The sequence below is a fragment of the Ceratosolen solmsi genome, unplaced genomic scaffold (assembly GCF_000503995.2).
Source record: "Ceratosolen solmsi marchali unplaced genomic scaffold, CerSol_1.0 scaffold11, whole genome shotgun sequence".
Classification (NCBI taxonomy): domain Eukaryota; kingdom Metazoa; phylum Arthropoda; class Insecta; order Hymenoptera; family Agaonidae; genus Ceratosolen; species Ceratosolen solmsi.
In genome coordinates this window covers 5,751,527-5,776,959 of record NW_011948416.1, presented here as the reverse complement: position 1 = coordinate 5,776,959, position 25,433 = coordinate 5,751,527, and the positions used below count along the sequence as shown (strand labels likewise).

The 25,433-nt window shown below is 40.1% G+C and overlaps 2 protein-coding genes across 2 annotated transcripts in view; both read left to right on the top strand.

Moving 5' to 3' along the window:
• Positions 1–6,896, top strand: part of LOC105359474 (RNA polymerase II degradation factor 1-like) — a 32,343-nt gene extending 25,447 nt beyond the window's left edge. The window contains exons 2-3 of the mRNA XM_011496088.1: positions 6,648–6,806; positions 6,887–6,896. Of these exons, the coding sequence (XP_011494390.1) occupies positions 6,648–6,806; positions 6,887–6,896 (169 nt within the window). The remainder of the gene's footprint in view (positions 1–6,647; positions 6,807–6,886) is intronic.
• On the top strand, positions 6,805–23,418 carry sim (bHLH transcription factor single-minded). The gene is made up of 8 exons (XM_011495773.1): positions 6,805–7,070; positions 9,843–9,928; positions 10,006–10,095; positions 11,522–11,731; positions 16,366–16,586; positions 17,581–17,687; positions 21,523–22,068; positions 22,600–23,418. Exons 1-8 carry the CDS (start codon positions 6,896–6,898, stop codon positions 23,211–23,213), a joined length of 2,049 nt encoding a protein of 682 aa, XP_011494075.1. The 5' UTR covers positions 6,805–6,895; the 3' UTR covers positions 23,214–23,418.
• Positions 23,419–25,433: the final 2,015 nt, after the last annotated feature.

Sequence of the window (25,433 nt, the reverse complement as noted above, 5' to 3'; positions counted from 1 at the left end):
GATATATTGATATCTAGATTTATGAGTCTATGATTTAATGCAACGATTTTTTTTTTCTCGCGTGAATGTTTGATTTTTTAAGAAACAGACAGTGACAGTGCGAAAACAGCACAAGAGTACAATACAAAAATCCACGATATCTTATGCAACTCATTACTACAAATAACGTGGTATAAATTATATAAAAAAAAAAAATAAAAATAAATAAATAAATAAATAAAAAGAAAAAAGAATAGATCGATGAGATACGTGTCATATAAACAAATGCAAAAGAAAAGTCCCAGTAATGGAGAAAGTATGCGCCAAGCGTGAAAGTATTGGGACATATTCGGAAAGCTGATTTGTTAAGAATTACGCGCGCTCGTTGCAATCCTTAGGCCACGGGAGGGGGCTGGGAAAAAGTTTTTTCGCACCGCCATGAAGCGAGAGTACGACCCAACCATGTTTATGGTCGATCATTGTTCCGATCTCCGCGTACGCTGCGCATAAGGAAGGACAGAGAGGTTCCGGGTCACCCTTAAAGCCTTTGGCCTTTTGCGTGAGTGGGCTCCGCACGCGACGGAGGTAGGAGAAGGACCGGGGAATCCCCTTAGCTTCAGTCCGTTTCTACGAGGCACGCTGATGCGAGGCATTGCAGGTGCCCGGAAAACAGACCGTGAGATGCGGAAGATACGCACTAGGACATCGGGAAAATTGGATTGATATTGCGGATTATTTCGCTGATTCTTGTGGACGTCGTTTACCGATTGCCTCGCTCGATTTCACTCGTCATTACGTCGTCTGCCGTATCGCTCGGCCAAGCAGGCAATTAACGTTAAAATTAAACTCGATTAATGCAAATTATAGATTTTACGAGCGTCTGATTGCCGATTAAAGCTGCCCCAACAATCGTTGAAAAACTTTCTTACTTATGTCTCGCGCGCACTCCGGCTCTTTACTTTACATATTCTGTAGCTTATGCGCATTACTGCCGCGACATTACCGATTCGACGTAGCGATGAATTATCGCACTTGATAGTGATTGAATTATTTAAAAGTTTTTACACTCGTGAATTACTATTGATTTACGGCATCACGCGTATTAAACAATCCCGTCTACATTCTGAATTATTTGCAATTCTAACGACTCGACCATTAAATTTGCATTTTTGTTTTTCTTTGTTTTTTTTTCTTTCAAAAAATTTCTATTCATAATAGCATAGAATACAATTGGATAAATAATTCTAATTATTCAGTCGTCGCTCATAATAATATCGAGTGACGCATTTAGCTGTTTAAAGCATTTCGTCGATTCCCGGAGTAAAAAAAATTTCATTAAAATACACATGGAGATTTGCGTCTATACAGTCAGCTCCTGCAAATTTCACAATCGAGAATTAGAAAAAAAAAATCAGACTTTACGTATATTTAAGAACTTTTATATTTATAAATCCATTTGCATAAAACTGGTCGACCGTTTATCTTTTACTTTTATCTAACTTAAGCGTTAAAGCTCTTATTATTCTAAGAAGGCATCGGTTGATTTAGCAAGCATCTAGATAAATCTTTGCCATTATTTGTTGAACTGTCGTGGGAGGATGCACATCCAATAAAAATATTGGCATTAAATACAAGTTTTATGACTTCAAAGAAATGCATTAAAAATGCCTTCAAAAAGCAAAAAATTCATAATTCTCTGCATTAACGTTCACGTTCGAACGCATCGTCCGCTATCCGTCAGTCCCGCTTAACATCCTAATTAAGGTTTACAATAATTGTCGGTGAACCGAATATATATCCTACCGCGATAGGCTCGTAATATTTCCTTGAATATTCTGCATCGACGTTATAATTGCGCTTGCAAATCGTCCGACGCGTAGAACAATGACCATTTCTTTAATGATTATTAAACGCCTCTTGCGGGTATCAGGTGTATGGAGCCTACGACCGACCTTGAAAAAAATAACGAACGGACAGCCCCATAAAAATGAACGTTCGATCAAATCCCGGCGCGTAACGATGAGTCAGAGGCACCAAAGAACAAACTCCTCCGTTCCCATGAAGTTTTGCACTTGCAGTGGGCGAGGCATCTAAGAAACTTTCCCTCTTTCTCTCTCTCTCTCTCTCTCTCTCTCTCTCTCTCTCACCTATTTAATTCCCTGTGCTTCCCGTGGCGCTCTTTATGAGAACAGTAACGCCACCAGCAAACGCCGACTCGGGTCACCCGCCGTGAGTCCTGGGCCTTTCCCAGAGATTCCCGTACATTGCGCTCGCACTTCGCACTCCCCCGCCCGGCCATCGCGCCGCTCTTGCTTTTTCACATTCCCCCACCCACCCACGGGCGCGTAACCACCACCAGTCGGGCGGGGGCCTTTTCCCATCGAGCCCCAAGAACTTTTCCGCGGACAATAGCAGTCGGGACTTCCCACCTACCGTGCTCGCAACGGCCATTTTATTTTTCCCTTTTCGCTAACAACATCGAATACTCGCCATTTTTCCGCTTATGGCGCTTCTCGCTCCGTTATCCGACATTTGCAGCCTACAAAAATATCCAGCCTGTCAGACTGTACCAATGCATCATTGCTAGTAGGCATTTTCACGGCTGAATTTCAAAAATTCAGCTAAAGTCGATTTAGTAGCCATCGCCTTCAACGTGCGCTCCGTCGAATTAATACGAATCGAATATCTCAGCGCCACTAGATAAAATTGCTACGATGATACTTTTATTTTTTATTCTGTCGTATCCTGATGCAGAAAATACTCGACAAATAGGTGCAAGATATTTATCGATTATCCTGCTTAAAATAGAAAGAAGAAAACATTTCATTATACAATTGTATTTTATTATAGGCATATATAGATCCATTAAATTTATTTATATTTTCCATTGGAATTAAGGAAAAATAATATTCATTATAATACGTAATTTATAATTAAATTCTCCTATGAATAATTAAACTTTTTAAGTAACTACTATATGATATAACTTGATATTATTACTTAAATATATTTTTACGATAAGCCACTGCTATTTTCACTCAATGGCTTGCAAAATATGTGTTAAAACTCATTTGTAAGAATATAATCGATTACTTCGAGATATATATATATATATATATATATTTATATTTATTTATAGCTCCTTTCAGCGTGATCTCTAACAAATACCTTTAATAAATTTGCTAATAATTAAACAAGCATAACTAGGATAATAAAGCTTTTCCAACCTTTCCAATACATCAAAAATAGCCAAGCTCTCTTTGATTTTGCTTTTAACAACATCAATCGATTAATCAAAGCTAATACGTTTCTTAATTATAGTCTTGCTGCTGGCTGCGTGAGTAAGAAGAGTCAATCATTAGATCAATTTCAAAAGCATCGACTCATTCGCCCGTTGCCTCATACACGCGAACAAAACTTTAATCCTCTACCTCGACTCCCAATATACGAACTTGTCGCTCGAGCCCTTCCGGCTGTGCTCGCTGCATTTCGAATCCGATTCCGCTTAAAGTAGCACGCTTCAGGTGAAAAGCAAGCTCGGCACAGAAAGTTAAAAAAGGAAATTAAATAGAAAGTCATTGAGCGCAATGAGGAGCAGAGTCACTGCTGGAGCCTCGTGAACGCGGTCGGCCAGCATAAAAATATAAAAAGCGAGTCTCAACCCTCGCCGGGCCAATCCTTGTGCCGTGCGCCTCGCGCACCCCCCCCTCCTGCCCGGCTCTTACGCCAAGGGTGGAGCTTAAAATATAAGGGTGGTACCTTTCTCGTTTTTACCTTCCCCGCAGTAGGCACGCACGCGACCGCACGCTCTCATCCTGTCGCAGGCCTTTGCCGTCGCCGCCGTTGCCGCTGCCACTGCCACTGCCACTGCCGCCGCCGCCGCCGCCGCTGCCGCCGCCGCCGCCGCCACCGCACGAAGGGCGAGCGAGCGAGAGAGACAGAGCAAGTGGAGACCGAGAGAGCCAAGAGCACGAGTGAGCTTTGACAGTCGTCGAAACGGAAGTGAGCCGACCGCATCGACTGTTGCGAGCATATATCGGCTCTCTCGCAATCTCTCCCTCTGTTGTGTAGTGCGCGGTACGTTTACGTCTTCGCCCGGGGATTGCCGAAAGGGGCTGCGGTCCACGCGCGACACGCCGCGACAGAGATTCGGAAGTCCTCGGAGCGTCAGGGCTACGGAGGACGCGGTCATGAAGGTCTGCGCCCGGGCGCCGACGATTCTCCAGCAGCAGACGCTCAGGCTCGAGAAGATGGCCGCGGGCGTAAAGAGGCTGAGGCCCGTCGATATGGCATACGCCAGCAGCTGGAAGCGCAGAAAAGGTACACGCCACTGTCGCCCGGGGTTTTGCGCTCTCGAGCACGCACTCGATTACGTCGTCAGGGTGTCGGGAGGCGCGCATCGAGACGCGGAACGCGCGACCCAGCCGCGGGCCGTGACCCGGGAGTTAACAAGACACGCGTCCAACCTAGGGCTCTTAGTCGCTAGATGTCCGCATCGCCTTCTCCCCATTATCAATTAGACATATTTTGACCTTTTGGTGCGCTCTCGTGGCCAAAGTCCGTATGCAATTGATGCGCCAGTTAACGCCCGAGGACAGTTAGCGCGTTAAGGTATTGATTGCACACATGACAGTTTTCGCGCTCGACTTTCTAAATGAAGTTGCACAAAACGCCTGCCCATCTTACCATCTCCCACACCTACTTCTCAGCCTAATTATAATTATTATTATTGTATTAATAGCCCGATTTGATTGCAGATTTAATCTGACACTAGAGAATAATTTATTTGGCCGGGAGAAGAAACTCGCATTGACCACAACTATCATTGAGTTTTTTTTGTTTTCTTTCTATTTTTCCATTACAAAATTTCAGTTTTTCAGTTAATAGAAATTATTGCAATAATTAGACTGTATATGTATATGTATAAGCATGTATAGATATTTTGACACTATTTTGGATAATGAAAAATTAATAAATAGCGAGGCAGTTCAGTGTATTTTTATGCACGAAGGATCTAGCGGGATACTAGACAATAAGACGCTGTTACGTTGTTAAGATTTCTAAAAGTAAATTTAGATTTGTTACTATAGAACACTTGCGAAGCCATTTAAATTTTATTTGCCGATTGGAAGTGGAAATAACGAGCTTTACGAGAAAATTATGAATTTTAAATTCTGGCGATAGGAAAAAATCTGTCGTGCCCGCGCTATCTACAGGTGTGCGACAGCGCCTCCGAGGTCTTTTCCACATCGTCTTCTCATCCTGTGCACGGCTTTTCGCGAAATTGAAAACTCTCACGGAAACGCGCAGCGCGCGATCTCATTCTTTCTCGTACTGTAAGGCAAATTCGTCACCGACTAATAAAGTAACTGCTCCCTCTTGCCAATACTATTGTACAAACGGTAAAAACGAGCCGAGAGACAAAAAAAGAAATCCCTAAGAAAGACAGAATATATATTACGCGCATAAGTACTCGCATACATTCAGTAATTCTCGGCGATCTCTCTCTCTCTCTCTCTCTCTCGCTCTTGCGCGCGCGCGCAATAATATAACGACGGCGCTTCCCGGAATGCTCACAATGCATCTCTCGCGCTGTTTTTCATCTTTCGCGTTATACGGTTCGACAACGGACTCGCGCGCAGTTTCTCCCGGTGCGCAGGCGCGGGCAATTAGGCATCGAGCGACGGATTTCTGCGAGCCTTTGTGCATCCATACGCCATTTTACTCGCGCGCACAAAGCTAATTCAATTTGTCCTATGCTGGAAAACTTATAAAGCCGCCGTGAGCGCTCATCGGGTCTCGATTTTGACATTCAAGCGATTGCCGTCGATGCATCGTCCAAATTTTTCACCCTTCCGTCTCTCTCTCTCTCTCTCTCTCTCTCTCTCTCTCTTCCTTAACGTTTCTTCTTCTCCTCTTGGGAGCGCGCCTACGTGCCAGCATAGTTGCTAAACTTTTTGGAAAGCTGCTTATTAATACATTTAAATCAATAACATCGAATCACTTTTATATATACTAAACATTTTGCAGCCCAAAGTCTATTAAAACTCACGTTATTCTTTCCCTGCGCTTTTCATATCAAATTAAAGTCGAATTACACGCTTTACGTTGAAAACCACTTAGCAATGATCCTCTTCCGGTTAGACAACAATTAAAAATCCTTTCTACCCATGCTTCAGCCTTGCAAAGCTTACCATAAGTAATTCTATCGTTCTTTTGAAGTTAAATTTTCATTTCACACAAAATGAATGGTACGAGTCGCCCTTAAATAAGCACAGGTAACAAAATAACTGCACGATCCAAAATTAAAATAAGCCCCGATGTTATAATAAGCCAACTACAAGGGAATTCTATTATTCTTTATTGATTAAACATCTACAACATTATAAAGAAAAATAATTATTAATAATTTTATAATTATTATGATTGATTGAACGATGAAGCGACAATCAATTTTCTTCAATGAGATAATCATCATTGTACATTTACGTAAATAAAAATTACTTTGCACACGGCCTACTAAGCCATTGAATGCTTGAAATATCCAATTAACCGAAGCCGTCGTTAGCTAATTTCGCATGTATTCCGTATAGTCGTAAGTTGATTGCCGAAAGCAGCAATAGAGCGAACGCAATTAATTGCATAAGAAATATTACTGATGCTTACAGAGTGCCCGCTGACGGACACGCTGGACTTAAGTTCCCAGCAGCAACATCAACAGAAGGTGATTCAACATCACCACCATCATCTCAACAACAACAACAACAACAACAACAACAACAACAACAACAACAACAACAACCATACGAGCAACAACAATCATACGGGCAACAACAACAACAACAACAACAACAACAACAACAACAACAACGACAATACGATCGTCCTGGCGGGTGCCGGTCCCCAGGAGGTCGTGATGAAAGCCAAGAGTCGAGACGCGGCGAAGAATCGCCGGGAGAAGGAGAACCAGGAATTTTGCGAGCTCGCCAAGCTCCTGCCCCTGCCGGCGGCTATAACCTCCCAACTCGACAAGGCCAGCGTCATCCGGCTCACCACCAGTTACCTCAAGCTCAGAAATCTCTTCCCCGACGGTAAGTTTCGACACTCTGCCCTTTACGTACCATCCCCGCTTTTATCCAAGGCCTTTGTCCCTTTGGGTCTTAAATGGGGCATTAAACTGACGCCGGATAAGGTGTAAATTTTCATTCCGATTATCGCTCTTCGGAGAAACAGTATGTAATAGAAATTATTTATGCCTATCGTCGATTCGCTCGTTATTTCCTCATCCTTATCCTTTCAAGCTCAATTATTTTTCAATTATGTGTTTCCTCCAGATTTTATTAATCTAATGAAAAGTCACTAGCAAATACCTATTGCCACTTCTATCTAAATTGAATATTATTATTGATTTCTTTGTAGTCAACTTCATTTATATATCCGTCATTAGTCTATTGATTTCCAATCGCTTCCACAATTCCTATCTTAATAACAAAAAAAAAAAAATTCTTCTAATCAACATTGAATTCCTCAAATTCCTCTTACAGTAAATTCGATACTTTTTTTAAATTTCCATACACACACGAACAAAATTATTAAATAATTATTATAATTGACTGATGATTCAGTAATATATACAATATAGACCAAAAACGATTAAATTAGCATCATTACAATTGTATTTTCGTAATGCAAATTAATTGTAAAAGACATTGTGCAGAGTGTTTGTATAGCTTTACACGAATGGCACAACGAGTTTATTAGTAAATCGACGTACTGCAATGTTAGGACTGTTAAACTCGGCGCCATTTATTTATAACGAGTAGCAAAAATATTTTAATCATTCCGAAGCAACTTGCGGAAAATTTTCGCGCCACAACGAAAAATGCATAATACCAAGGGTCAGATGCGGTTGCGCCGACGTCGAGTGCATGTTAATGTTTCGCACTTGATGCAGTCGTGTCTCTCGCTCAGCCCAGCTGAGTATGTCGTGTCCGCGCATTAATTTGCACGTAAGCGAACGACGGGAAAATTTCGTTTGCGGAAAATCTTTTCCGCGTGCGTGAGAGTGGCGTCTATAGCCAAGGGTTGACTCGCTCGCTGTACCTTTGACGACAAATTTTTCCCATTGCCGAAACACGCGCAGACGGACGCGCACATAATTGCGGGCACAACATTGAAATTTTGCTACACTGGAGGTTGTCGAGGGCCGTCGGGGGAGGGGGGGGCTGAGCTCGCGGGGCTGTGAAATCGTGGTACAACGTCCGCTCCGCGTGCTCATCGTATTTACATGTACAATCCTTGTTTATCGAACTGTTGGAGCGAGCGGCGATCCTAATGTCGGATAAACCCGCTCGAAAAATCGACGGACCGCTGCGATGTCCTTGCAGATCGGCATCTCGCTTTCGGGAATTTTACTAAGGATGTGCGAGTTCGCGTCATCGGAGAATCGCCCGAGAAAGAAGGGAAGCTGTCGCTTATTCGCTCGCGTATATGGATATTATTGGTGGAAAGGAAATATATCAAAAGACAGCGATCGAACGTGCGGATGTGGCTTCGTTTGTCTCTCCTTCTTTTACTTCCCCCCTACATCGTCCCGAAGCGCGAATATAACATATGTGACGCGCATAAATCCGTTCGTTCGCAAATTTTTTACTCCAAAGATTTTTTTAACGCCGTTTTAATGCGCACACGTGGAGTAAGGGCGATCGACTCGGCACATCCGCACATAAATACGAGGCGGTCGTGAACACGAAGGCGAGGCGTTCTAGAGGGATGCGACCTCTTGAAATTCAATTCAACGATGTCTGGAAATCCGAGGGAGAGCGTGCGCGCCATTGTAACGCAATAACAGCCCCCATGCTTTGCTTACAAAGCAGCGTCGAAGGAGCAGGGCGGCGGGGCGACGGCGGAGGGGCGTCGCTGGATGGTAAAAAAAAAAGAGAGAGAGAGAGAAAGAAAAGAGAGGAGAGAAAAAAAGGCGGGATGAAGGGGTAGGGGTTAGCGAGGCACCCTCGCATAACAATGTATTAAGTGCGCAATCACACCCATCTCATCCGATACTATTTGCCCTTTGCGTAGTCTAAGTGTCCTACAAGGTGGCGCTGATGAATTAACGTGCGGGTGCATGAGTCGATCGTCGCCGATCCCCGTGCCTTTGCCGAAGACCGAATAAAAAAGAGTGAAAAAGTTTCCGCCGGAACCACTTTACGCGTGTCCTGTTATAAACTACAAGGGATTCTCACTAGGGAATGCTATCTGTTCTGACAAAGAAAGATAGAAAGTCGTCGCGTGCGAGGGGAAGGGGTAAGAGGGGTAAGGGCGACGAATCGAACGAGATCGATCAAACATCCTATTTGCTTGCTTTCCACCCATAATATTCATCTTCTCGCATGAACAAGTGACAGATTCATTCGTTCGTTCGCTCGTTCTTTCTTTCTTTATTTCTTTCTTTCGTACGTGCGCGGTCCCCCGAAGTATAGCGCGCCGTCGCGTCAACTCGCGGCTCCTTTGTATATCTCCGAGCGAGAGATGTCGATCTATAATAAGGGCGTCGAACCATCGATTTTTCCATAGTTTTTATCTAGCCGTGGGATCGCTGCCTCGGGAATGCGAGGACTCGATGAACAATCAATTAAATGTAAATTCGGTGTACCAGAGATGCGAACCTTTTATCGAGATTTCCACACCCCGATGCGACTGCCAGTTTTTCCCCTCAATGGGTCGCTTGTCGAACGAAATCTATCGTAACTTTAAGCGATCTGCTTTCCATGCACGTGTTACGTACTTCTGGTACTTGTACGCATGCGAGATGCTTTAGATTTTCAAGAAAGTCCGTGTCAACAACATAAATGATTTATGCTTAGGTCTTGGAGACGAATGGGGTGCGGCGCCGCCGTTAAACCATCCTGGAGAAACAACAATCAAAGAATTGGGCTCACATTTATTTCAAGTGAGTACTCGATCAGTTATGAATGCTATCAGTGCAGGACTCAACGATAAATTATAAATGAATTTTTATTATTCTAGACGTTGGACGGATTTATCTTTGTTGTGGCGCCTGACGGGAAAATAATGTACATCAGTGAAACGGCCAGCGTACTTCTCGGACTGTCCCAGGTTGGAGATATCCCCACATTATATTACTTATTAATTGTTATATAACATTGATTATATATATATATATATATATATATATATATATATATATATGTGTGTGTGTGTGTATGTATTTACGAGTACGCGCGTACGATGAGAGAGAGAGAGAGAGAGAGAGAGAGAGAGAGAGCGAGCGGGGTGCGGGGGTATCGATGGAAAAATCTCTCGAAAATCTTGCTTTTAATTGACAGTAATTGAGCTGCGGTAGCTTATCTCGAATCATGGATCATTAAAACGTGTTATTTTGACATAATAGCCTTTTCGGATAGTTCAGTCATCCATTTGTCCTTGTGTGACATTTTCTCAACTTTACACATTATTAATTCTTTTTCGTATTAATTTCTTTTGTTCAAGTACATTTTCATGATTGTTTTATAGATTGAAAATTTAGAAATATAATAAAGAACAGCAGTCATGTTACAGTTGTGAAAGCAGTTGGTTCTTTGCTAACCTACAATGTATTAATATATGTGAGCATGTACGAAGGTATCAGGATTTTTTTAATGTATCGATGATGACATATCTGGGACAAACCAATGCAATTGTATTAAGACAGAAATTGTGGGAAATACCTCAAGGCAAAATACTATGGACCTCAAGATCGGAATATTGACCAGAATTTTATCGGAACCAATAATAAAATTTAATTTACATTTGTTTGCATACTTTTGGTCTTTGAAATAATTACTTGACGTTAATTTTTTAATTGTCAATTTTTTTTATAAACTTATATATTATAACGATAGATCGCACTATTAGCATGGAAATTTTTAACTAACAATTTCAAAAAACTAAATTAAAAATATTTTTCTTAATTTCTTACATATTTATATTTAAAACGCGTATACATGTTTATACATTTGTATATATAGAGGATTAAGACAAAACAATACGGGCAATTACCACGCGGATTTTTCACTTTTTTCACGTTTTATTAACGTCATACAACTTAATTTTAATAACAATAAACAAAGATTGTATTTTCTACATTATATATATATATATATATATATATATATATATTTTTTTTTTTTTTTGTGCAAGCCACTCTAAAATGCAGCCTCGAAGAATTAAATAAGTATAAATTAGTTAATTAACATCTCAAAGAATATTATAACAGCTCCGACGAGTTAGGCTTGGCAAGTGCATCATACTTTGTTGCATTCCCTGAATTTTAAATGCAGACTCCATATACAGCATTACGAATAGTTGAATGAAACTTCCCATTATTCGCTCGAAAATGTCCTTCGTAGTCCGTAAGAATGCAATGCGCGTCGTAAAGTTATAATGCCGCGCAAGCCCGGTAAAACGAGCGCACAATAGCCAAGGAAACGCCGTTGTGCAACGATTGACTGAGGCGACGAATCGCTTGTATCGGCAATTGCAGGTCGAGCTCACGGGCAACAGCATTTACGAGTACATCCACCAGTACGACCACGAGGAGATGGCCTCGGTACTGAGCGGCTCCTGTCTGCCGAGCGGTGCACTTCCACCGCCCAATTCCCACGGTGACATCGAGATCGAGCGTGCCTTCTTTCTCAGGATGAAGTGCGTGCTCGCGAAGAGGAACGCCGGTCTCACCTCGGCTGGCTTCAAGGTAACTTTTACCTGCGCTTTGTTTTCTATGCTTGAAAGCTTGTATTATTATTATTTTTTTTTTTTTGCTGGGATAGCGATGTGGAGGGGATCGCGGCTATATCACCTGCCAATGTAAATCACTGGCTCGCGCCGTACACTTTATTAAGCTCGATGGTAGGCAGACGCGTTGAGGATCAGAAGTGAAGGAGAGAGAACAATGTCGATTACAAAATGTCGCTAATACGTGAAACACGAATCGGGAATAAACGGGGCAGAGGGAGGACAAGCAAAGCGCGAGACAAAGGCCGAGATTAATGTGCCGAAGAATAAAAAATAAAGAATAAAGTGCGCATAAGAAAGCCAGCGCGTTACATTTTGGAGTAAGATTAGCGGGACGTCGAGCGCAGGAAATCATAAAAACGAATAAAAATCCAAATGCTAAGTGAGAGATAAGGGATGATGTTGGGCATAAGTAGGTAGGGCATTGTGAGGGTCACGCGCGAGCCATTGGCCCGCAGGTAGAATAGCTCGCGTCGCGGTACTCCCGCCTCTCCGTCCCGTTTCATCGTTTTATCACCGCTGCAGTTTGTAGATTAGCTCGGTGCATTTGCTCTACACCCCCCCCCTCTTCATCCTTCGCCATTGCCCCCTCTCCCGAACATCGTTAGCTTTTCTTTTTAAACGTATCCTAGCATCCGCTCGTCCGCCATCGCTTCCTCCCTGTGCAAATTGACGATACATTTATGCTCGGGTAAGATTATGAGGATCGTTACTGTTTTCTTTTCTTCGACTGGGCAAGCAACTTGGACAACGTGTACGCTGACACGTTGAGACTGCGGTGAGCTTTCGGCCATGTACGTGCCATACTATTGGCCATCAGTTTGCGAGTTCCTGTTTAGGAAGATGGGGATTAATAGACGAATCGATAGTTAAACGTTTGCTGGCGTACGAGGGTTGGGGATGGGGATCGTGGAAGATATATATATATATATATATATATATATATATATAGAGAGAGAGAGAGAGAGAGAGATAGATAGAGAGAGAGATAGATAGAGAGAGAGATAGATAGAGAGGGGTGGATAGTGGGGAGGGGGGAGCACGAAAGAGTGAAGGAAAGGAGCAAAGGCACGGACACCGGCGTGAAACGTTTAAGTAATTGCACGATTAAGGAAACAATGGGTATAATAGCGGAATTATGTTGAGAGAATTCCCTTGCGAGCGATAGGAAGTGTGAGAAGTTCGCGGCAGAGTATAAAACACTCGCGGCGAGTTTCGTCCAGGTGCCGTCGTCTTTTGTACGGGAGCGCAAAAAACGGCGATGGCACGTCGGCGAGCACTTGACTTCCGCGCGAGGATGAAAGGACGAGGAAACAGGGAGGAGGATGAGAAGGAGGCGCGCGACGTCGTCGGGTTGAATCGATCCGCTTTGCGGCGCTCCTTTACTCGCGCCACTTTCCCGGATAAATCGAGCGTGTGCGCGGGCGGGCGCCTCCGGGATGAGCTAAAATGTCTCGTGGGGTAAAAACAGTGACGGAGCAACAGCTACGGCTGTGTTTGACAAATAACGGCACCGGAAAATTGGCGTCAACGTCGCCATTGCGAAAGTCACCCGGCGGATAACCGTTTCAATTATTTTTTTATTTGTCCTGAGCACACGCGCTCGCTCATTCGTCCGTCGAGGCTGGATCATTGATTGGCGCTTTGTACGTGACGACTGTCGGCTTCGTTGCCTCTCATCCACTGTCCCAAAATGTATGTGATTCGTTTGTTTAAACATAAAACCTCACTGCTGACTCGACTTGTTTAGGTTATTTTGAATTATGCAAAAAATAACAAATAATAGATAAATAAAAAAGAAATAAAAATAGAAATAATAACAGAAGTGAAATATGTGTGTGTGCGTGCGTGTGTGTGTGTGTGCGTGTGTGTGTGTGTGTGTGTGTGTGTGTGTGTGTGTGTGCGCGCGTGTACATATGCATAATAGACAGTTTGCATGCCAACGGGCATTTTGTTTTTGATCTGAAATGATAATAAACTAAATTTTTTATTTAAGGATATGTAAATTATTTGAATAATATCGACGTTGACAATAGAGGCATAAGGGGGACGAAAATTCATTCCCATAAATCTAGGTCGTAAAATTAGGATAAAGAGACAGACTGTATGAAGGGGAACCACTGCTGGAGTGTTAGGATTTCCAAGTCGAGTGGTATTCCCGATTAGTTTGCCTTTTTTGGAGCGATGGTGGGGGGAGGGTGTAATTGATGTAAAGACAGGCAAATTTTATTCATTATTACTCTAATATAATAAAAAATTCAATAACCAGTTTACGTCATTTTATACTGATAATTTTTCAATCTACTTTCATCACTTAAATCTTAAATCGGAAATATTAAGATTATTAAGATTATTATTCATAGTTATTTTAGATAATTGACGTTGCATATCTTGAGCGTGAAATTTAATTGTATTCCAGTTAGATTGATCTCTTTCAAATAAACAAATAGATATTCCTTAATAATATTTATCATACTCTTTTATTGCATTGATAAGAATCTTGAGGAGATTTTATTGTACTATTCCTTGATTTTAAATCAAATAAATGTCTTGTTTTTGTTTTTTGTTTTTTGTTTATTTTGTTTATGTTTTTATCTCAGTTGTGAAACGAATTATTTTTGAAATATTGAAAATTCCATGTGGCACATTTCACCCAAAACATCATTCGTATTATCTCGTAGGATTTGTGCAATATACTAAACGTAAAGAAATTGAACATCGATAAAAACTAGCCATATAAAATTAGCAAAGCTCTCGTATAAAAAGAGCCAACTCATTGGAATTCCAGTAACTTAAAACTCTCTTGTACAATGATTATAATAACGTCGAGTCCTTGGCCTCTTCGTTTGAAGGGGCTTTTTCATTGAAATTGGAATAAATTACATCTCGCGCAACGAAAAAATACGTATATTTTTTTCATACAAATATTGTTGGTCTTGTATGAAAAATAATCAAAATATACGTAATAATTCTAATGACATTATAGGAGCTTTTAATCAGCAGATGTAATTCTTTATATTCTTTTTAAGAAGCGAAACACAAAGTCGACAGCATTAATAATCCATCCGTTCAGCATTAATTAATAGTGGTAGCTTAGACGGAAGACTTTAATTAATTATTCATGATAAAAGTGCCGATAATGATCAATTCGTTGTAATTTTTAAGCATCGATTGTAAATGTCGTCGTTTTCTGCAATCGGGCTTTCCATGGCCATAAATATCTTCGAATGCGGAACGTAGTGAGCGAGTCATCTTACACCGAAATCAAAATTTTCAACTGCTAATGTTCTATAGGAAAGGAGACAATAGTACGGCTCGTCATGCAAACTATCCATAAAAAAAAAAATTAAAAGCGTAAAAGAGCCCGCGGGATTATTTTTATGCATGCATTAGCTTTGAGATGAAAGCAGCAGGAAGGAATCGCGCGCTTATTTGCTTTACAAATCAAACTTGAAGAATCGGCGAGTATGTAGACAAGAGCCGCCGATGCACTTTAACGGATGCATCGCCGCTTCGTCGTACTCGAAATTGGTAATTATGCGTAGATATGCACGCGCGGTTTTACGCTTTACTCCTTTGTGCGTGGCCGAGGGGGATGAGTGCCGTACTTTTAAGCGAGGGAGGCGCGAATAACCTAACTACCTATGTATGCGTGTGTTTAATTGGGCTTGCTGTTTCCGTTCTCTGTTTTTCTTTATTATTTATTATTATTATTATTATTCCTATTACTTTGTTGTCGTTGTCGTCGTCGTTGTAGTTATTATCCTATTACGTAGTCCTTGTTTTTTTGCGCGCAGAATGAATATTGGGTTACTTTTGTGAGGCGTTGCCGATGCCGCTGCAACGGGAGGAGCACCAAATGAATTCATTTGCAAGAGTACGCACACGTGTCAATTTAAGGCTTGTTAAGCCTAGCACGGAGCTTTTGATGCGAACGCACTCGCGACTTATTAACATTTTCGAGTTTGTTAATTTGGGCGAATCAAGTCGATCCCTTCATTACCGAGCTTATTTACACTCGCCTGGTTTCTTGCATTGGCTGCCAAGTACACGAGCAAAGTTTTTCCAATACCTGTGTCGCGATAACATTCATTTGCCTTCGTTTTCACTATTTTTCTACGCAACTTCGATACTACTATTGCTACTAGCATTGCTACTAGCATTGCTACTAGCATTGCCAATAGACCGACGTGTAGGTGTCTATGTACGAATGAAAAATCAATCACCGATATTACGTCGATCTTTGTTTGACTGGCGCCGCCAACGTTGCTATATGAATAGAAAAATGGGCAAATAGGAAAGCATTTAAAAGGGTCGTGTAGCGGCCACGGGAAATACGCGTAATCGGATGTTGAGGTGAGGCGCGAGGGGTATCTCCCGCTTGAAATGCGGTAGTGACGCGACAAAGTACGCGACCTCGGCGACGATGCTGCGAAAAAAGGAAAGAGCCGTATTATTTTGTAAACTCGTTGGAGGATTGCGAGCGCTTGGCTGGTGAGGAGGAGGGCGGAGAGGGGTGAAGGGTACAGTGTCATCGGCCGTGTACGGCAAATAATAAACACGCCGGTGTTTCGGCTTCCCCACTTTTCGCAGGTGATCCACTGTTCCGGCTACCTGAAGCTGAAGCACGTGACTGTGCCGGGAGGCACCGGCTCCGAATACGACAAATCCGCCGGCTACGAGCTCCACAACGTCGGCCTCGTCGCGGTTGGCTACTCGATGCCGCCGAGCGCCAACACGGAAATCAAGCTGCATCACAACATGTTCATGTTCCGGGCCTCCCTCGACCTCAAGCTCATATTCCTCGACGCCAGGTGAGTTGTTTATATTTTCATTATGACACTCAGTGTCTGCGATGTCGCTTACTTGTGTTTCTCTTGCGAAAATCGGCGTGCGCTGCACCACGTAAATTGGGTTCAACGACCAGGGCCAAGACGGGAATACATACGTTGACCCCGCAATGCCTTAATGAAAGTTGGGAAATATTTGTCGGGAGGCCGGGCGCAACGAAGAATCGATCGTATTCTTTCGCTACTTGAGTCGAGGCTCGATCGAAGCAACAATTTTTGCATAATTTCAATGCAATGGGATTCGTGTGGAGAAATTGTCTATCTCGAATGGACACTCTGGTAATACGTCCTTAACAAATCCCATCGAGTCAATAATAATCTAAATTTAGAAACAATATAGTATCGATCGTGCCTCAAGCCTTTTTAATGTTGAAATAATTGTATACACTTGGATTATTAAGAAATCGTGTTATAATATAAGCATCGTATTAGTTAGCTTTTTAATTAAGTATAAATGAGTAATCTACGTATGCGCGCTTATTTTCAAATGTACAAGCAATAAATGCAGTGTGTACATGCACGAGCCCGTGTTATCAAATTTCATTCGCTATGTTTTTCGATGATAAAAGAAAAGAAAAAAAACTCCAAACTTGGACCATTAAAGTCCTCTTCTCGAATTACCAAATAATGACAGCCACTTTATTCAGTTCGAACTAACATCGACGGTCCCATCTACTGCAATATTTTCTTTCTTTTTTTTTTTTTTTTTTTTTTTTTTTTTTTGTTTATTTTGTTTTTAATTTCACTAAGGGGACGATAAAATATGCGCGTGTTAATGGTAAAATAAACGTCTGCCTTCGAATCTGCAATTCAATAAAGATTTCTAATTGTACGCAAGTTAATTTGAACGCTTGTTCGGTAAACTTATCCACCTGTCCTTTTCGGGCAAGTGTGAATTTCAATAAGGGTGACATGAAATAAGGAAGAAATACAACAGGAAATAAATTAATTTTTACAGTGTTCCACAATTGACTGGCTACGAACCACAGGAACTGATAGACAAAACGCTTTATCATTACGTTCACGTTAGCGATGCTGTGCACTTGCAGCAGGCACATCAAATTTGTAAGTAATTTATTTTTTTATTATAATTTAGATATGATTAAGCAAGAATTTCCCAAGCTCATCGCATTATCAACGACGTTATAAAGATGGGCATTATTAAAGTGTATTATTTGCTATCTGTTAAAATATCGGTGGGCAATTGTTATTAAAATTATGAATAAAGTCGTGGGTAGTGTTGTTTATAATTAATCATCATTGCTCATTGGCTATCGTACATTCGCACTAATTGCACACATTGCAAATATAAGCGTTGTGCCAGATTCAGACAAGACTAATGATAAAAATGATGGAAGTCTTATTGAAAAGAATAAAAAATATCGATTAAGCTAATAATAGAATACTTAAAGTTGAAAAGTTTCGCTGACAAAAGATACTAACGAAAACTTCAAAACAATAGGATCAATATCAATACCGCGAAGTGCCATATTCTAGAAGAAGCGTAGTTGCTTTTAATGAGCTTCTTTTGCACCATCAGCATCTAATATCATCACAAATTATATTAAGAAGAGCCTGTTTAAGAAACATATTTTGATATCACTGGATTAAGAAGAAAAAATTATGTTAAAGCGAGACGAGGCAATGAGATTTTAATTTAATTTAATAAAAATTGTGATGAGTGAAGGAATTTTTTCATGAATTAAAGTTATATAATGTAACATTGTTAATAGCATGTGAGAATAAAATTTGTTACGATACAACGTGACGTTTAAATTTCTCATTATTTGCAAAGCAGATCGCGCTTTTTCCAGAAACATTCGACGATATCGATACTATCTGCATTTCGCGTCTATGCATGTCTCTCGTACCTATAAAGTGGCTTTGGTACCAAGGAAAAGAGTCCACAAGGGCTCAAAAGGGTTGTATACGTACATATACAGCTGACGCTGCTTTTCAGCTACAGCGAAAGAGCGAGAGAGAGAGAGAGAGAGAGAGAGAGAGAGAGACAGACAGACAGACAGACAGAGAGCGAGAGGTGGAGGAGTAGGAGAAGGGGGGAGGGGAGGGGAGGGTCGGGTGTCTGGTAAGCCCTTATACGCGAAACACGGAGAGGCTTTGATCTTTCGTCGGCTCGCTCGTGATGACCGACCACCTTCTTTACCTTCGCTGTGCTTCTTTTACTACTTATTTTCTCTCTACCTTATGCACTCTTTTCGTCTCTCACCTTTTCCTCTTCTTGTGCTTCTTGTTCTTTTTATTTTTCATTTTGGATGTCTCGTGTGCCTCGCGAAGAGGAAACGCCCTTTCGAGTTTTACGTCACCACCGTCATATTCGTCACTCTTTGCGGACTGCATATTTTTAACTTCGTGTTTAAGAATGAAAAGACTCGAGGTTACTACTCGTACTACACTACAAGCCGAGACTTTATAAGAATGAAATCTTCCTTACGGTGAAAACTTGAGAGAAAATAGAGCGAGAGTCTTGAACAAGCTGTAGTTATTTATATTAGCTTATTAGCCGATTTATAATAAATAAACGAAATTAACATTTATATATAACCGAGATTAGTATGAGATGAGACAGGATGAAAAAAACAAAATTCTATTCATTTATTTCGCTTAATATTACATACACAAGACATTATGCAACAAATACAAATATATATATATATATATATCCTTTTAAAATATATCTCGGAAACTGTAAAAGTATCTATACGTTTTTAAAATTCTGTTGTTGTTGTTGCTACTGCTATTATAAAATCTATAATAATTAAAAAGAAAAAGTCAATAATACGTATATAGCATTATAAAATAATTATTCTTGGCATCTCCGCATTGTATCAACTGCACTTCACTAGAAATGGCTGAGACGTGCAAAGAAAATTTTACGCATATAACATGTAATATTACCTTGCACACAACTTCTGAGATTTTCTGTTCTGAGCACGTTCCATGCATTGGTCCTTTTAATAACCAAATTAACCAAATATTGAACCATGATTAACAAAATTATTATCAATCGTAAATACGTGCGATCATAAAAACAATTACAAGCAGAACATTGAATTGCGATGTGAATTATCGATTGAACAATGATGAATTGTATGTGCATCACGATATTATACTGCACGATTGCTCTCGAAAATACAAAAAATATTGAGAACAAATTTGTAAAATAAATAAAGCGAAAATAAATTGAATTCGAGTTTTATAGAAAGGTATTTAATCCTCGTTTCATTTAAATATTGCAAATAATAGGATTATGCGAAATAGGTATTATCCAATTGATAATTGGAATTCTGCCCAACAATTTTATGCATAACTTTAGCTTGAAACTTACATTTTGCATTAATATAAAAAAAATTAATCGGTACGCTCATTTTGTTATTTAAATATTGTATTAGAAACTTAGGATGGCAATTGTATTACGGAAGTAAAGTTTAAAGAATTAAATAAGAAATTAAATTTATATATAAGTAGATTGTTCTGCAATTTAAAATCAATCCGATTATTGAGTTTGCTTAGCGAAAAATATTTTTTTATCGCCAACACGCTTCCTTAATTGAAATTTTAAACGTTCACGGCACAAGTCTTGTATGATAAGAGAAAGATTTTGTTTAAAAATCTCGCTTAAATACAAGATTGTTAAAAGTTGAAAATACAAGTACAGAATTATGGAAAACTTGTGACAAAGTAAAAATAAAGTTTATAAAGTTTAAAAATTCCAATGATGAAGCAAAGAAAGGGACCTGCTTATAATATGGTGGAGCAAAATGTGAGAAAAAGTCGAGACTTTGTTTTAGTTAAAGTAAGTAAGAAAGGAGAAATAGTAGGAAGGAGAGAGAGAGAGAGAGAGAGAGAGAGAGAGAGAGTAAAAGAACGAAGACTGAACGTAAGGAGGAAGAAAGGAAGGAAGGATGGAAGGAAGAGCGAGCGAGATGATGGTAGATACTGCGAGGATATAGGAGGTAGGAAAATAGAGATAAGTGGATAGGAGGAGCAACGTAGAAGTAGTAAGAGAGACGACGGGTGGCTGTTACTGCTATCATTGTTTGAACAGACTCACAGTTTCATAGGCTCACGAGCTTAGCCTCAAAGGGATGGATGCCATTGCCGTTGTGTGAGTGATCCGCTAATATCATTTCTAGGAGACGGGATATCAAGGGCTTTTATACTACGAAAGAAAAAAAGTCCAAACCCCCTCCCTCCTCCCCCCTCTCTGCACAAAGACAGCGTAAATTTTTTTTTTTTTTTTTTTTTTTTTTATTACTAGCCGCCAAGTATAAGACGCTTATGCCGAGAGTGGAGATTCCGTACGAGAGATTTTCATGTCGCAGTCGGTCAAAAGCAAGCGCTTTTGTATTTCTCATTATTATGTACTCGTAGAAACGGACTCGTGATAAAACGAAGCGAACTTTCTTCTTGATATTCTCGACTGACTTCGCTAATGAGTAGTCTTTTTTTTATTTTATTTTTGTCTTTTTACTTTTACTTGTTTTAATACGGAGTTAATGAGCTTTGTAATACACCAGATGGTAAGGCTTTGCGGCAAGTTTACATTTCTCATTCGATGAAGCGTATTATCTTTTTATTGTTAATCTCTCGATTCTAATAAGAGATAATAAAATTATATTGTGTTGGCGGCTTTAGCCGTTTCAAGTACGTTCAAATACTTTGCTTGCTCAAAGTCTTTTTAGTAAGGAAATCGAGGCACCGATAATTATCACTCCTACCTGTCGTTAATTATTACAATTTGAAATGCTAAACCCGTGGCAGTTTGTGCATCGATGTGTGTGACATAAAAGGATTCCCTTATCGTACGATCGTCCTTCATTCTTACTCTTAAAAGATAAAAATGTCCTATTTTTTTTTTCTTTTCTTTTCATTTTTGCAGTGTTATGCAAGGGTCAAGTGACAACGCGCTACTATAGGTTTCTGACGCGCACAGGCGGTTGGGTTTGGATGCAGTCGTACGCAACGATCGTTCACAACTCCCGCAGCTCCCGACCCCACTGCATCGTCTCCGTCAACTATGTACTTTCCCAAATCGAAGCCAAGGATCTCGTGCTGAGCTCCGACCAGAAGGCCTCCATCGCCTGCTCGGGCAATCCGCCCAGCACACCCCTATCCAAAGCGTCGCTCGCCACGGTCGTCGCCAACGCCAGTATCTCCGACATGCAGGAGTCGAAACAGCAGCAACAGCAGCAACAGCAACATCAGCATACCAGTCCAACATCACCGTATCGGACGAGAACGACCACGGAAACGACTGCTGACTCGGAGTACACAGACAGCTCTGGTTACGTTAGCTCGGAATACATGACCAATCACGGGGGTTACGGCATCCCGCCAAGTGCCACCTTCCCGACTCAAGGTGCTTCCGGAGTACCACACGAAGACGGCACTTATTATACTCCTGATATGTTCTACCAATACGGTGGTAAGTTGATATTATTCACTTCATATTTAGCTATTGCTATTTTCTACTTTAATGGACGAATGTTTTTTTATTATAATGGTTTAATATAATTTTCATTTAATGGTAATAGTTTTGCAGTTTCGCGGTTAAAGTCGATCGATAGTACGTAACTCGAATTTTATCGAAAAATAGCGATCTTATCGTTAAAAATCAATTTCAAACGCAATCCAATGCAATCTATTTATAACACTATCCGAAGTACGTGGCGATTCCTTACATTAGTTGATAACGAGCAACAATAAATTAGTAATAAAAACAAAAAATTTGTCTATTTTTACTTACTTCTTTCGACGAAACTTCTTTACGAGATATAAGGCTTTAATCGTAAATTCAATTAAGGGGAAGGATGGCTTATAATGAATCGTTTCTTCGTCAATATCTTCGCGTCGGTGGCCTTCGCTTTGGTTTAAAAACAAAACAAAACAAAACAAAACAAAACAAAACAAAATAAAAAGAGAGAAAAGAAAAAAACAATTGCCTTGATTTTAGCAGGTACTCCTCACGATCACCTAACAACCGTCCAACCGCAACAGCAGGCACAGCAACAACAGTCGCAGCAGCATCCCCACCTCATGCACCACGTACCAAGTCCAATGACGAATATTCAGCACAGTCCTCAGAACCAACAGCAGCGGAGGCCGTACTCGGCATCCTCGAGCTCCTGCGGGAGTTCCGATGCCTCGGACACTCATCTCTCGAGCCCGCTCAATGTTAACCACGTGATCGAGGCGCCGCGCAGCATCGGCAACAACTTCCCCGCGTACCCGCACACCCCTCAGCACCACCAGCACCAGCTGATGGAGTCACCGCCGAGCGTAGCGAGCATCGACGCCAGCGCGGCCATGTTCCCCAGCTGCGGGTTTAACAATTTCCTCAGTGGTTACGCTGCCACCCCCGCGACTCCCGGCAATCCCGTGATCCCGGGTCACCACGAGCAAGCCTACACCTCTCCCCATCACCACGTCATCCACGAGAACGTTAGGCATCACCACCACCATCACCTTCACGTCGACAGTGGGGTCGAGCACATAGACATACCTCTTTACACCAATACCCAGCAGTACAGCCCCAATTCCGTCCAACCGCATCATCAGTTTGTTCACTGACAGCAGGCCAGTTGCTACGACGTCGCTCAGACGCCGCAGCCGGAAATTACAGACGAGCGGGGGGTGTTCAAGAGACTCAGGGTATTTTGAACATCATTGGCGACTACTATAATGGCAAAGAGGCTTTTCACTGGCTCGCGTGCATTGTCAACAATTCCAAGTCTATTGGTTAATTAGTAGCGAGCCGAGAGGGTCGCAATAGACAATGGACCTTGGAAATTTCAATGGAAATTGGAAATTCTCCAGTGCAATGTATCATTATGAATCGTATCCGTAGCGCGCAAACATCTTCTGGTCCTACGGCAGCTCATATAAAGAACAAACAAACAAACAAACGATGTTTCGATTAGCAAAGTTACAGTCATGAATTATAAGCATCATCGAGTCGAGTGTTGCGGTGTGTTTTGAGCTACAAAGTCGTCGTGATTTATCCGGGCTGATTAAAGATTAATAATATTCAACGTATCGTTTACGAGAGTTTGAAATGTGATTAGCAAAGAAAATTCAATGAAATATAAAAAAAAAAAAAAAAAAAAAAAAAAAAAAAAAAACCAATAAATAAATATATAAATAAGAAAGAAAATAAAACCTTTAACGTAAGAAGATAAAATAAAATAGCGTAGACGAGAATATTTTAATCATTTTCGTTTGATCTAGTTGGTCAGTTTATTGAAAATAGTATAACAACACGTTTGACAATTAATCTGCTGTGATAAACAGCCGATAGCACTAGCAGAAGTCATTTTAATAAGATAATCATTTTAATAAGGGAGAATGAAAGAATCGTTGCGTCAGTAATTCAACATTGCCGATTAAATTTGAAATGAACGTTTCGAGTGAAGGAGAAAGAGAATTAAATAAATGAATGATGTTGTTTCTTTATTTATTGCTTCATTAAAGGTGACTATCGCGCTGGACGCGATGATGAACAATGCGAAGTAAGATTCAATTATTTCATCGGCATCGCATACACGAAAGTAGTATTTAGGGAAAAATTAATCACAATCGATTCCTTCTAATCGTGCGGTTTTGTTCTCCTACTATTGGAACTTATAAATGATTAAGACACTTAAGGATAACTTTGATCGTCGACTTAACGGATGTAAATATTAAAATTATTACTAGTTATTAGATTTTTCAAATGTAAATAGCCAAGTTTGATCGTTCGTAGTTTAATTTTTAGTAAATATATAGAGTATGTAAATATTTTATATAAACCCGAAGACTGACCGGTGCTTATGCCAACCGACCAAAGAATCAACCTTTTTTTAACGTGTAATATTATTAGTAAATTTTCACACACCATTATTGATTAAATTATGCAAATACTACACGTGAAAACGAAGGTTCTGAATAAATTGTAAATTATTTAATACCGTTAGAGGAATTTTAACATAGTATAATTTTTAAAAAAGAAAGCATAATAATAACGATAATGATAATAATTGCAAAAGCAGAGTTGGGTTTATTGTCTATTTTCATAAAACGCTTTAAGATGACTTTATAGAGTAGAAAAATATTATTTTAAAATTTAAAACGCTATTGTTCTTATATAAGATTTATTACACTTGCGAATGCACGACACTGAATTATAATAAGATTAATCAATAACTATATTAATAAGATTTTACTTTGTTATTTGAACGATTATATATATATATATATATATATATATATATATATATATGCATAAAATACTATTTAATGTTGTTTATTTCGCAACCCAACTCTGATAATAAAATAGCATGATTTTAAGAAATCGTCAAATCACAATTCTGTTACTGTATTACACAAATTCAACTGTACTTATGTAATGGCATACTTAATATACATAATGTATTTATATACTATACATATAGGATTAATATTTATATTTAATGTAAAGTACAAGTGTGACATTTATATAGCGATGTTTCAATAAATTATGAAACACGGCCGTTATTTAAGTCCTGTAAATATTGTAAAAGTATAAATTTGCGCATTACGGTGTCTCTACGCCGAAAATATATCATATTTTCCTCTGAACTCGTATTTTTTTATTTAAACATTTCGTTACGTATTTAAAATGGACAGTGCTTCACTTGAGCTTAACAAACGCCGTAATCTTCACGAATATGAAAGAAAATGAATTCAACAAGTAAATTATTTTTCGGCACTTTATGTTTAGATTTTTAATTATATTTGAAATAAATTTCGAGTTATCGTGCATTAAGAAATATA